Source organism: Ochotona curzoniae, unplaced genomic scaffold, assembly GCF_017591425.1.
Source record: "Ochotona curzoniae isolate NIBS_2020 unplaced genomic scaffold, NIBS_Ocur_1.0 scaffold_4701, whole genome shotgun sequence".
NCBI lineage: Eukaryota > Metazoa > Chordata > Mammalia > Lagomorpha > Ochotonidae > Ochotona > Ochotona curzoniae.
Genome location: NW_024467122.1, coordinates 77805884 through 77820295, shown reverse-complemented (window position 1 = coordinate 77820295; position 14412 = coordinate 77805884). Strand labels below are relative to the sequence as shown.

Below are 14412 nucleotides of genomic sequence, written 5' to 3'. Positions count from 1 at the left end.
GAGGATTGCTAAGTTATATAGATACAAAGAGATGAAAATATCTGTTAGTATATTACTTCTTTAAATATATGTGTTTCTGACTTATACTTCTGTTTGTACCCAGCTATTCTTTCTTGATGGGGATTCTCATTTATTTGTTTTTGTTTTATTTGAAATGCAGAGAGAGAGAGGGAGAGACATGTAGAGAGAGATATTCCAGCCTCATTCACTCCGTAAATGCCCACAGCAGGCAGGGCTCAGCCAAGAACCCAGAACTCCATCTGGTTTACCCTATAGGTGACAGGGACTCAAGGACTCACGTGAGCCATCACTGGTTGCCTCTCAGGATGCATATTAACAAGAGGGTGGATCAGAAGCACAGTAGTAAGGACTTGAACCAGGCACTCTGAAATGGGATTCAAGCATTCTAAGGGCACCGTAATCACTGTGTCACATGCCTCCCTGCTGCTTAAGAATTAGTCAGTGAAAATCCAACCCTGCTGATGTTTAGGTCTGCCATCTTCCTGTTGCTCTGGGGAGCTTTCTCGCTTGATGCCTGCTACCTCTGAGTTCTTCATATGTGTGCAGCAGGTGGGATTTGCATCCTGCGTGTGCCTTCATTCTGTTCTGTTCTAATCATTCATGTACTCGGGCATTGCATTGTGACTTTTCACAGCTGTGAATAAGATTTGGTTTCTGCTCTTTAAAAAAAAATCACAACCTAGTGGGATGAAATAGTGATTTCATCAAATCAATAACTGAACCAGAGAAAACGGGTCCAGAAAGGGTAGAGAAGGGCAAAGAAAGAGATCACTGTAGGAGTATTGGGGAAAATGTCATGGAGAAAATTACATTTGGTGCTGGACTTGCTGGGGAGATGGGAGTTTGCCAGAAAAGGCAAAGGGCACTTCAGATCAGGTGAACAACATGTGCAGAAGCCTGGGAGTGGTGAAAGCTCATGAAATGTCCTGAAAGAAGGAGTTTATTATGTTTGGATCATAGAGTGAGCACCATGAGGTGGCAGGAAATGAAGATGTAGCTGAGTTTGGAGAACTATACGGCCTGTGGGGTCACAGTGGTAGTTGTTGCCATTGCTAAGGTCTACAGAGGGGATGGGGAAATCAAGAAGGGCCCATGATCCAGATGACTTCAAAACAGGTACAAATCACCAAGACAGAAATAAAATGAAAGCAGAACACACACTCTTTCTGCCATACTCATCAGCTAACATGCAGCTGACCAGCTCTGATGTTTGCTGTGGTTTTCTTTCTCAGCAGGTTTTTAGGAGTGTCAGTAATTGAGAAACCGTAAGGAACTTATGTAATATAGCCTGATTCATGGCAGCATGGTCCAAATCCCATATGGAACATGGGCCTTCCTGTTGTTGCCTCAACTGACTTCATATGAACAGTTACATGGAGACGTCTGTCCACCGCAAAGAAGCCCTCCCAGATGCCAACTCACTTTTAGTGTGAAAATCCATACCTGCAGTTAGTTAGGAAGGGTTTGGCCAGAAAGTATGAGTATGACATCCAGAAAACTATGGAGATTGTGATTTTTGTTCTTTCTGAAAACGTGGTAGAGGGGAGGGTATTTGGCATGGCAGTCAAGTCCCCACATGGGACTCGCTCATCCCATAACTGATGAGTCTGAGTTGTGCCGCTTGCTGGTGAGTTGCACCCTGGGAGGCAGCAAGTGATGGCTGCACTTCCTTAGCCCACCCATCTTGGTGACGTAACGTTTTTGAGGCTTCCTGGCTTCTGTCTGATCCAGTTCTGACTGTTGTAGGCATTCGGGGAATGATCTTGGGTTGGAAAATATTTCTCCATCTGTTTTTCCTTCTCTGTTTCTGCCCTTCAAATAAAATTATTAATAAAATTAAAATTAAAAATTTTAATATGGTAGGTTAAGCATTGAGTTCATCCCCCACCACACCCCCCAAAAAAAGTCTGTTTGGGCGTGTAAAGTGTGATGGGAATACTGTCTCTCCAAGTTCTGTCCAACTCGAATGTTCCCCTTGCTTGACAAGACCACCCTCTGGAATCTCCGTCAGCCCAAACCCTATAATTTTTGCGGTCTTCCTTCTCTGCATCTTGCTGTGGCCTACTAGAAGCTAACCATGTCTCCCTGAGTGCATCCTCTTTTTGACTGCCCTGCAGAATAACTATGGATGGAGCTGGAAAGATACAGATACGGAATCCCTCACGGAAAGAACAAGGAATATATGAATGCAGTGTGGCTAACCATCTTGGTTCCAATGTGGAAAGTTCTTCTGTGCTGTACGCAGGTAAGGCCCATGCTTAAAACCTAGAATGTGTATCTTTGTATAGTTCTTGACACTGAACTCCAGAGGAGCAGATTGCACATGTCAGTGTGTGCCGGAACACCCTGGAGGGCTTGGTGAAGCTTGGGCTGCAGGTGCTGCCAGTCGCAGGTTTGAGGTGGAGCCTGAGGCTTTGCGTCTTTAACGTGCTCCTCGATTCTGTCTGTGCTGCCTCTCTGGGGAATCTCACATTGAAAATGGCCACTCTGGAGCTGGCTTAAAGAATCAGGAATGAATGAGGCGGGGTCTAATCAGTGGTGTTGATGTAACGGACCACATTTTGAAGTTCCACCAGTCAAGGAGAGAGAATTATCTCCTTTCAGGGTTAGCTTTGGCATAGTCACCAATCCTTAAAAACCCCTGCAGGGTGCTGTGATTATTAAGTTAGGATACAGAAGGTAAACAATGCCATTTTTATATGAACAATGTCAAAGGAACATTTGGCAAAGGAACATTTGTTTCAGGGCTAAGATGGGATGAAGTTTGCTTCCTTGTGGTGAGCTCATGTTGTGGTACTAAAATATAAAATACAAACACACATGCCCCAACTCTAGTTTGTGGCTCAGAGAAGAGAGAGAATGTCGGGCACTAAATTTCAGCATTTAGCTAACTAAGTGCTAATGCCCTTCACTAAGGGTCAGCTGGTTGTAGAAGCTCCTTGCATCTGTTTAACTTGGGGGTTCTGAGTCCCTTCCCTAGCTGCCTTCCCTAGGCAGGGCCCTCAGTCCCTACCTTGATCCTTTAGGTGTGTTCTGTTCTATGAGTGTGCATTGGTTCAAGAACTACGTCATTTCCAAGGTTCTGGAACTTCTGGTGGGGATGGGGCCTCAAATGCCCCTCTCCAATCCCACCAGACTCAGAACAACAACTCAGACTTAATGAAGTCTTGCAGGAGCCACAGTACAACACTGTGACTCCCCCAAAGCCACGCCCCAGCCAAAGCCTTCACACCTTTCTAGTTTTTAAGATAGCTTCACATTGCCTCTGGCATTCCAGAACAGAAGGGAACTGCTGGTCATCCCAACCTGTGCAGAAGGCATCGTGGCCAGCCCAGATGGCTGAAGTGACATCACCCCTTCTGGCACTGACTGTGCAGGTGAAATGGTCAACTAAATACCCACAACCTCCCCCCCCAGAGCTCACATTGACAGCAGAGGATCAAAGTCACTGCCAAGTGTCCTTCCTGACCCCCTCATGCCACCACTGGGCAACGAGCCCCCTTCTCTATGTCATCACCACCATGCCGTGTCGTCTTGGTGCCAACTTTGTGTCCCAGCTCGGGCACAGAGTATGCTTCCCGAATGTGCTGCTGAATTAATCTATTAATTATCAAAACCCCAAGGACATGAAAAGCCTTAATAGAGTCTAACCTCTTCGTGGCCTCTCTTTTTAAGATTTTTTTTTGTCCATTCAAGTAATTGTTTCACATTAATTAAGTTGCCAGTTTTGAATTTCCCTTGCAGATTATTCTAATTCCCATATAATAACCTCACACTGCTCAGAAATTGGGCACTTGATACATTTTCCCCTTTGAGACTTTCTGCAATGAATAAAGATGTAAATAATATTTTCACTGGATCTTTTTATGGTTAGTAGCCTCTAGATAGAAAGGGCTTTTCTGTTTGGGACTGTAATAGATTTATTTAAGAAAAAGCCTCTCTGAACCACACATTGGATGAGAGAACTGAATTTGGAAGAAATTAAAGAGATCTAGTTTGGGTTTTTTTTTTTTTTTCCGTTTTACTTGAACTAGAAGCCTAGAGAGGGAAGATTTCCGCCAAGCATACACAGACAAGCTTCTCAGAAGTTCAACAAGAACCTACTAATACAACTTTGAAAGAGTTTTGAGTCCTAGTTTTATTCTGGCATTGATGTGTCAGTCTGACTCTGGCACAAAAACCTCCTAAGGGATGTGTTTGGGATCACATTTACATTTTAAGCACCTGCTTGCATCTCTTTCTGTACTGAAGCATGTGTCATTTAGGAACAGGATGCCTCTTAGATTGTTATCCAGTGCAGATAGCTGCAGAATTCTGCAGAATGACAGAGCTGACAAAAGCCCTCTTCCCCATCTCCATCTGTCCTCTCTCCCAATACCTCACGTACCTCATCCCAATAAGAAATCAGATGGCCCCCTCCCTGGTGTGTGCTGTCCTTGTGTTAATATACCTAAGGTGCATGGTAGAGATGTTTTTTCATGCCCAGTAGGAATTTTTTTTTTTTTTGCCTTTTCTGGATGTCTTAATTCCTTTTTTTTCAAAGCATCCAAGAGGAATTTATCCTCAGCTTTAATTCTAAAGCCAAAATTTCTAGGCAGTTTTTTTGCAATCCTCATCCATCTATCCATCCATCCACCCACTATCCATGTGTCCAGGGAGCACCTGCAGCTATGTTTGTGTAATTCCGTATGGTGCACCATTAAAGCTACAGAGAGAGTCTACCCTGCCTGCTTTCAGAAAGCTCAGCTATGTTTACCAAAGAACTACAACCCAAACTTAACACAGCTTTCTACTTCCTTTGACTCAAGAGGCCCCAGTCATCTTGTCTATTGAAAAAAACACCACGAAGCCGGCACACAAACATCTGTCTGTAGTGGTCGGAGGCCTCGTAGAGGCAGCCCTTCAAGCAAATGTGACAATCCAGTGTCCTGTGAGAGGTAAGTGTAGTCACTCCCCAGGGGAGGGTGCACAGCCAGTCCAGTGTTACCAGGAGATGCTGGTTGCATTTTAATGTTCCACATCCCAGTCTGATAGGGATTTTCAGGAGACCAAATACTCCTATCTGCTCACAAGAGTGATGTATAAAATACAAGGCCAGTTTGTTCATTTCCGGTGTGGACGGTGACTGCCACTTATGGTGCAGTGTTCATGCAACAAAAGCTGAACTCTGTCCATGTGAGTGGATCCATAGGAGAGATCAATTTTTAATCAGGTGGTTGCTCAGTGACCACATGGAGCCCAAACAAGATTTGTCTGAAATTGTTAGATGTATTTTCCAAGTCGATAGAAAAGCCATGCGGACAAAGCCACATCGGGAAGCAGGAATGTTAATGTCCCCTGACTTGCGTTTTACTTTGGGTTGCCAACAGCAGCCAGTGCCACAGTGGCTGCAGTTACATGGTAGACAAACCAGTTGTAGCAGACATCTTCTTCTCTAGTATTATTATCAGATAGGATAAAATAATACTTTCTGTCTGACTTGGCCATCGCAGAAGGCAATTCTGTGGTTAAACCATGAATTCTTTTTTTTTTAATGATTTATTCATTTTATTACAAAATCAGATATACAGAGACGAGGAGAGACAGAGAGGAAGATCTTCCGTCCGATGATTCACTCCCCAACTGACCGCAATGGCCGGTGCTGTGCCGATCTGGAGCCAGGAACCAGGAACCTCTTCCAGGTCTCCCACGTGGGTGCAGGGTCCCAAGGCTTTGGGCTGTCCTCAACTGCTTTCCCAGGCCACAAACAGGGAGCTGGATGGGAAGGTGGGGCTGCTGAGGTTAGAACCAGTGCTCATATGGGATCTCGGCACGTTCAAGGCAAGGACTTTAGCTGCTAGGCCATGCCGCCGGGCCCTAAACCATGAATTCTTAAGTCTTCACCTGAGCCTGTACATCAGCCAACTTTCAGTAAGCATCACCAGGGAAGTTAAGAAAGCTTGTGGAGAATGAAATTGAATGATCAGTTTACTTTTGTGCAAAAAGACTTTTGAAATCTACGCTTGTGAGTGGTCTTCAAAAGGTGCATGAAAATGTATATTATGATCAAAAAAAAGAGTAGGCATGGGTCCTATAAATGGTTTGCAGCCAAAAAAAAAAAAAAAACATATCTTTTAGTCCTAGCTTCCGGGAACGTTTGAAGTGTTCTAACGTAGACTGCATCCATGGACATTTGCAGGAGCCAGGAGGGGTGGAGGTGAGTGGGTGTGTGCTTAGCTTTTAATCAGTACTTTAGAGAGACTTATTCATTTTTCAAAGGAGACATGCGTCATGTTAAGATGACTGTGTGTATGGCCTTTGGTGTTGCTGTGTGCTGATTGAACACTGTGGACCACGATATTTGCCTAGTTTCCAAATTCTAATGCAATGTCTGTGGTAGCAGCCCCTTTGAATGCATCTTGCCTAGGCTGAGACCCAGACAGCAGAGGGTGCCTGGTGGAGGCTTCCATGCTGCTCCTGGGGGCAGCAGTGCAGTTTTTAGGTTCCTTTTCCTCCATCATGATCAGTTATTTTCCATGTTTCTAACTTCCATAAACAGTAGAGAAATTTGCCTACCCTCAAACTATTATTTTTTTTTTCATCCCCGGAGTGTTTGGCTTATGCCATTAAAAAAATCGCTTCAGGCTCCCAACTGACTCCACCCACAAGTATGTGAGTTCTCTGGCAAAATACACCTGCGATTAGGGAAGAATGACCACAGCAAAATGAGAAGCAGAACAGAGCAGTGCCAAGCCACAGATATGTAAAGTTCCCATGGCCCCACACCTGCAGAGGATTCTGAAATGCAGCTTTGGCTTTTATTAGGAGAAACGCCCACTTGCTTTTTTTAAAACAACACATAAAAGCGGTACACATTTATGGGGTACCGTGTGATTTTTTTATGTTTGTGTTAATGTGTAATGTCTATTTCAGAGTCTATGTATCTGTCCGCTCAAACATTTATCACTTCTATGGAGTGGAAACCCTTCAAGCATTCCTCTCTCTGGTTCTTTGTTTTATTTCTTTAAGAAAATTATATAGTATGTTACCATTATCTTTAGCCCCAGAACTTGTTACCATAACTTAGTACCTCTCATCCCAGCCTTCTTCCTCCGTTACTAATCCTGCAGATGTTCCCCCAATGATGTAGAGAGTGATGTGCCATTTTTCAAACATTTTCAAAAATATTTGAAGACTGGCTCTTGGAAAAGGAGCAGTGGGAAGGATTAGGATGTTTTATTTGCTCTCAAGTTGGGGTTGGGGTGGGTAGACACAGAGTGGGAAAAGCCTCTGGCAACATCTGAGAAACCTGTCTTGGCTTCGTTTTCTCATCGAAGCCCAACAAGCCCAAGCACAGCCTGGGCCTTCTCCCAACCCGCAGGATGCCAGCAGTGCCCCCCTGCCCTGCATGGCCATGTCACGGGCCCAGGGCCCAGCTTCCTCCTTCCCAAAGGCCAGCAATGAAGAACCCCGCATACTCTGCCTCCATCCTCCACTCTGACTGGGGAATTATCCCATTCTGACTTTCTTGGTCTGACAACGTCCACTGTGGACTCAGTCCAGATCTCCCACATGGGCATCAGGAACCCAACTCCTTGAAGGCTTTTGTTTGTTTGCTTAATTACTTCATGTTGTTTTATTTCTGCGCTGCTTGAACAACCTTATACTGAGCTTACAGTGCTTCTGATGAGCTAACTTAGCCTTCGGTGGACAGGTGGAGAAGCTGACAAAGGATCAGAAGGCTGGAATTTTACAGAGAATTCTGTCCCTGCTGGCATGTGAGCATTAGCAAGCCATGCATCTTTCTCACTGTGACCTCTGCAGCAGGAACTGTACTATATTCATGAAAGAAGGGGCATCGTTTGCCATCTTGTCCGGTCCCTTGTTTTATAGACAAGGGTATGAACACACAATTTCTGTTTTAAAAAACATGTTTCCTTATTTCTTTGAGAGACAGAGGGAGAAATGAGATAGACAAGAAGGAGCTCCTCTAGACTGGTTCACTCCTGAGTGCCTGCAATAACTGGGGCTGGGCAAATCCAGAAGCCAGAAAGTCGATCCAAGCCTCCCATGGGAGTGACAGGGACCCAATGGCTTGATTCGTCCACTGGGCCTCCCAGGATTGGCATTCGCAGGAAACCACAGTCAGGAGCCAGAGGTGGGTGTGTAACCCAGTCTGATGTGGGAGGTGGGCGCCTTAGCCACAAAATTTAAAACTGCCTTACAGAGTATCTTTATATTGCACATTGGAATTTTTGCAAATCAGTGACATATATGCTTATGATGAAGTCACCCTTAAAGTACTTCCTGCTAGTTATTAGAAACTTTTTTTAGCACACATCCATAGCTTTTAGACACATTTCTGTTTCCGTTTTAACAGCCAAATGTTTCATTCAACTGGTGTTGAGAGCATTAATGATGATCCCTTTTGAGGGATATCTTTAAGAGCTATGTTAACAGAACCTGAAAATCTTTCTCTGAGGATTAAATGCTCTAAGTTGTAAGAGTTACTTATTTTGCCCTTAAACAAAAAAGGTTTACCCTAAGAATGGCTGGGGTCGAGGGCTGAAGCACACCCATTCAGGCACCTTCAGGTAATGAAAAAAAAGCTCCAATGAGGAAAATCACCCATGAATATCAATAGCTCCATGGTTTGCATTTGCTCATGCTAATGCATAGTTAGACCACAAATGTACCCTTCCCTTTTCTGTTCCGTGTGTGTTCTGCATTGGTTTTTTTCTTTATTCCGTATGCTCCTCAGAGATGTACCTCTTGAGAGTTCCTGGTTCTGGAGATGTCAGGCTCCTCTTCAGACTCTAACAATCTGTCACACACACACACACACACACACACACACACACACACACACACACACACACATATGAATCTGTCACCAAATGAGGGTGACTATGGAAGATGCTAACTCCCAAATAAATGGCACTGGCAAAGCCATCTGCCACCCAGCCCACCCAAAATTTCTTTTTTTAAAGATTTTTTTTAAGATTTATTTATTTTTATTGGAAAGGTGGATATACAGAGAGGAGAGGCAGAGAGGAGGATCTCCTGTCCAATGATTCACTCCCCAAGCAGCCGCAACAGCCGGAGCTGAGCCAACCCGAAGCCAGGAGCCTCTTCTGGGTCTCCCATGCGGGTGCAGGGTCCCAAAGGCAGGGTCTAGCAGGGAGCTGGATGGGAAGCAGGGCCGCCAGGATTAGAACCGGCACCCATATGGGATGCCAGTGTGTTCAAGGCGAGGACCTTAACCACTACACTATCGTGCCGGGCCCTAAAGATTTTTTTTATTTATTGAAAAGGCAGAGTTTACAGAGAGAAGAAGAGATAGAGAGGGAAAGATCTTCCATCCACTAGTTCACTACTTGAATGTCCAGAGCTGAGCCAATCTGAAACCAAGAGCCAGGATTCTTCTGGGTCTCCCATGTGGGTGCAGGGTCCCAAGGCCTTGGGCCATCCTCTACTGCTTTCCCTGGCTGGGAAATGGAGCAGCCCAGGACATGAAGCAATGCGTATATGGGATCCCAGTACTTGAAGGTAAAGATTTGGCTGTTGAGCTACAGCACCAGCCCCAAAGTATGCAATTTTTTAAACACAAGGTACCCCGGACAGCTCCTCATTAAAGCAATGTGAAGCAACCTGGAAGAGTTGGAGAAGTTTCAAAATTACAACTAAGTTGAAGAATGAAAGCATACTATGATGTGAGCTGCAGAGTCTTGGTCCAGGCATCTGTGGGTGGAGCATGATATCCTACCAGGCAGCTGGTAGGTGGAGGACACATGTGCGGAGAACACAGCAGGGCAGGTGCTTGCAGTGCTACTTAAGCTGCTGCTTGGGACATCCGCATCCCACCTCACAGAACCTCCTTTAGGTCCTGGTTAGGCTTCGTGTTCCAGCTTCCTGCTAACATGCACCCTTGGAGGCAGCACATAGTGGTTCTAGTGCTTGGGTCCCTGCTACGTTGTAAGAGACTCAGACTGAGTTTGGCTGCTGGCTTCAGCCTGGCCCAACACTAACTGTTGCAGGGTTTGGGGAAGTGAACCAGTGGGTGGAAAAATCTATCTCTGTATCTCTATTTATTTCTCTCCAAAATAAACAAAAATCTGCAAAATAAATTACTAAATTTAATGTTGAAACTTTACAACATTCCCCTTAAACAAGGATAAAAGACAAGATGTCCTTTTTCCACTCTGCTCTAAAATGACTAGTCAATGAAATAAAACCATTTTGAAAAGAAAATAGAAATGTAGAAATTTTTAAAAAGTCTTTTCCTTTTTCATAGACATTTATCTGCATTGAAAAGTAAGAAAATATACAAAGTGTTCCATCTGTGAAAACAAGATAATTTCAATGTTTAGAAGAAGCTCCATAGTATTACTGGAATTTCACAAGCTGATTCTGTGACTAATATGAAAGGTCAAGGCCTAGGGAAATGCCCAAGCATTTATGAAGAATTACAGCAGGGGCAGGATTGGCTCCATTAAACACAAAGAGCTTTACAAAGCTGGAGCAGTTACCAGAGTCAGGATTGGTAAAGGAACAGATACATGGAATGGAATCTAGAGCCCAGAGCAGATTCTAACACAGATGAAAATTAAGTGGTAGAATGAAAAGAAATGTAAATGGTGATGAAATAGTTGGTACTGAAAATTTTAAAATTAAATCACTACCAACATATCAAAAATCAAAATCAATAGATAACTGGTCTAACAGCTTATAGATGGAAAATATAACTTTTAAGTTTGTGTCAGGGCATTGTGGTGCTTCAGGTTAGATTGTATCTTGGGACCCTCAAATCCCACAGCAGAGTGCCAGTTTGAGTCCCTGCTACATGACTTCCAATCCAGGCCTCTGCTCCCGTGTGCTGAGAGGCAGCAGAAGGAGGAACAAGCACCTGTGGCCCCGACACCCATAGAGGACCTGAATGGAGTTCTGGGTTCCTGGCTTTAGCCTGTCCCAGCCCTGATTCTTATAAGCACTTGGAGAATGAACCAGCAAATTGAAATTTTTTCCTCTTTCTCTCTTTCTTACTCTGCTCACCTTGTCCCACTTTCAAGTAGATGAAAATAAATTTAAGATATTTCAAGTAGCTGTTTAAAAGTACTTTTAAGTGAGGCACAAGATATATCCTTGTGATTTGGGAAGAGAAGATACAAAAAGTAAATATCATAAAATAAAATATGCATTAATAGCAACGGTTGCAGGACCCTGAATATATTAGGATTCTTGAGTTGTGCACTGTGAAAGGTCTACAGTTTTCTGGTATGTGATTTATATTCGAATAAGCTATTTTAAAATATTGATACATGTTGCTGCTTCTACATTGCTCTGAGACCTGGAGCCTCTGACTGAGTCTCCTTGGCCCTTGGTTTTCTGCTGCATGGTGAGGGGCTCTCATGCAGTGACCAGCAAGACTCTCCTCCCATCCTAGAATTCTATCCTGGAACCCTGTTCCATTGGAGAAATCTAGAACAGAAATGGCAGTAGAGGTAGGGAAACTGCTTAAGCTAAACTAGCTGGCCAGTCAGAACTTAGAACTCCACACTAACAATTCTTCCCCAATCCAGAGGAAAAGTAAAGAAGAAATCTGAGAAGGGGGAAAAAAAATCTCAGAAAATAAACAGAAACAATGTCCTCGAGAAATGAACTACGTGGCACTGGAATACCAACCCATGAAAAACCCAATAATCCCTTATCATGACTTGGAAGCTAAGGTTCTAATTTTTTTAAAGGAACCAGAAAATGTCAGCATCTGTGATTCAATGAAACCAGAACATACAGCTTTGGGAAAACAAGAGAGAAGAGGTCTTCCATTTAGTCGAAAGGTGAAGTTTAAAACAAAACAAACTAATGCAAATAAAACAAGTACAAGGATGACTTGAGATGTGAGCAGCTTTCAGTGGAAGTGGTTTGAGTCTTAGTCATGCGCCTGAGATCTCAGAAGACACAGATTTTTCTAGACATTGAAATGCCAGCCATTGTCCCCTGTTTGCCAGCACTGAGCAGGCTCACTCTGGCCTTCAAAAAGGGATGAAGGAAAAACACAGCAAGATATTCCCCTCGGGACAATCAGGTAAGATCTGGTTGCAATAAAACCTGAGGAGTTAAGCGTAGGGGCACACTTAAAAATGCACTGAGTGCTGACCTCATGCTTTGCAAACGAAGCCAAGGTGGTTAAAATTCATACAGAAGTATGAAAGTACTTCAAAAAGTGTGTGAGAAATGAGATTAAAAGATAAGTTGATTGCATTTCAACTTTTTTATCCATGCCTTTTTCATGGATTTTTAAACATCCCTCATTTGCATGGATTTAAAAAATTTACATCAAGATGAAGTTATCTTTGCTTGAATTGAATTGCATTGTGTTTTCTTCTTCCTTTTATTTTTTTTTTTCATCTATTTACCTAAGAGGCAGAGAACCAACCATACAGACTGAAGAGAGCCAGCACCTATTTATTCATTCCCCTAAAAATGTCCATGAGAGCCAAGTCTGGGGCAGGCTGTAGCTAAAAGCCAGGGCTCCCAAGTGAGCAAAAGGGACTCAACCATTAAGACATCACCCTCTGCATTTCAGATATACCTTTATGAAATACTGAAATGGAAATGGATCCAGAACTCAAACCTAGGCAGTGCATTATGGAATCTGAGCAGACCAGGCCATGTCTTAACTGTCAGGTCAAACACCTGCTCCAAAGTTATCTTTTAGTTCCATTTTCCACTCTTTAGTGTACCTGTATATTAATAAGGGGGAACAATTGCATCATGAAGTTATGATCATTATTTTAGTTTTGCTGTATTGCTAAAATCCTTTCTGTCAGTCACAGTTTTCTTGTATTAGTAAAAATTATATATATATATATTATATATAAGTATATATAGGTATAGATGTGTATATATATGTTAATGACTGCACCATTATATCATTGGGTGAATGTAGAATATAAGTAATCCATTCCTTTAATTTTGGAAACTCAAGCTATTTGTACCATTTATCCTCAACTGTTTATACTTCTCTATAATTTCATATAGCACCATTAAGAAACATTTTTATACATGTAGCTTTTATGTCCTTTTGGATTATTTTTACAAAAAATGAAGGGTCAGACATCAGATTTACTAGGGCAAGGGAGCTATCAAAACTCTTATCAAAACTCTGTAACTGGATGAGGTGTGAAATGCCTTTATATCCATGTTCATAAAATTGCTTTTCGGAAAGTCTAAGCCTTCCTATACTATGGTTTAAGTCTTTCACCCCTTTTTTAAAAGGATACATTTATTTTTATTAGAAAGGCAGATTTTACAGAGAGAAGGAGAGTCAGAGAGAAAGATCCTCTATCCACTGGTTCATTCCCTAAATGACCACAGTGGCTGGAGCTGAGCCAAACTGAAGCCAGGAGCCAGAACCTTTTTCTGGGTCTCCCAAGTTGGTACTGGGTGCCTAGGCTTTAGGCCATTCTTGACTGCTTTCCCAGGCCACAAGCAGGGAGCTGGATGGGAAGTAGAGCTGCTGGGACACAAACTAGTTACCTATATGGGATCCTGGCGCATGCAAGGCAAGGTGAGAATTTAGCCATTGAGCTGTCATGCTGGGCCTAACCCTAAAATTTTTAAGAGTTATTCTTTTATTTAAAACATGGAGAGACAGCATCCACGCACTAGTTCATTCCCCAAGTGGTCACACCAGCCAAGTCTGGGTCAGGTCAAAGTCAGGAAACAGAAACTCCATTCTGGTTTCCCATGTGGGTGGCAGGAACCAAAAACTTAGGCCTTCACCTAGGACTTCCCAGGTGCTTTAGCAAGAGAGCTGAATCAGAAGCAAAACAGCTGAGACCAGAGCCAGCGTTCTTAGGGATGCAAGAATCACAAGCAGCTGCTTAACTTGCTGCACCATACAACCCCTCTCCTAGGGTTTTTGATTTTGCGCTACCTGTGGATGGGAAAAAATGGGGCAGGAGAGTAGAGTAGGTAGAAGTTACTCCCTATAGGGTTTATAAACTCAGGTAGTAGATATGGATATTCAGGGCACAGAGCTGCTTGGGACGCTACATGGAGGCAGAGATGGTACTGGCATGGCGCCTTAACAGGCTAATCCTCCGGCAATGCTGCCATTGGTACATGTCCCAGCTGCCTCACTTCTGATCCAGCTCCCTGCCTATGGCCTGAGAAAGCAGCAGAGAATTATTCAACCCTTCATCCCCTTGGAGAAGCTCCTGGTTCCTGGCTTCAGGTTGACTCAGCTCCGGCCGTTATGGCCATCTGGGGAACAACCAGAAGATGGAAGCGCTCTCACACTCTCTTTCTCTCTGTGTACATCTGCCTCTCAGATAAAAGTAAATAAATCTTTTTTTTTTTTTAATGGGGGCAGAGAAGGCATTTCACATCAGCAGGATGGTAGTCAGT

The 14412-nt window shown here is 43.4% G+C and overlaps 1 protein-coding gene across 1 annotated transcript in view; it reads left to right on the top strand.

Annotated features, from left to right (window-relative positions):
- ADAMTSL3 (ADAMTS like 3) overlaps positions 1 to 14412 on the top strand; it is a 274961-nt gene that overhangs the window by 223381 nt on the left and 37168 nt on the right. The window contains exons 23-24 of the mRNA XM_040968470.1: positions 2139 to 2266; positions 4830 to 4958. Of these exons, the coding sequence (XP_040824404.1) occupies positions 2139 to 2266; positions 4830 to 4958 (257 nt within the window). The remainder of the gene's footprint in view (positions 1 to 2138; positions 2267 to 4829; positions 4959 to 14412) is intronic.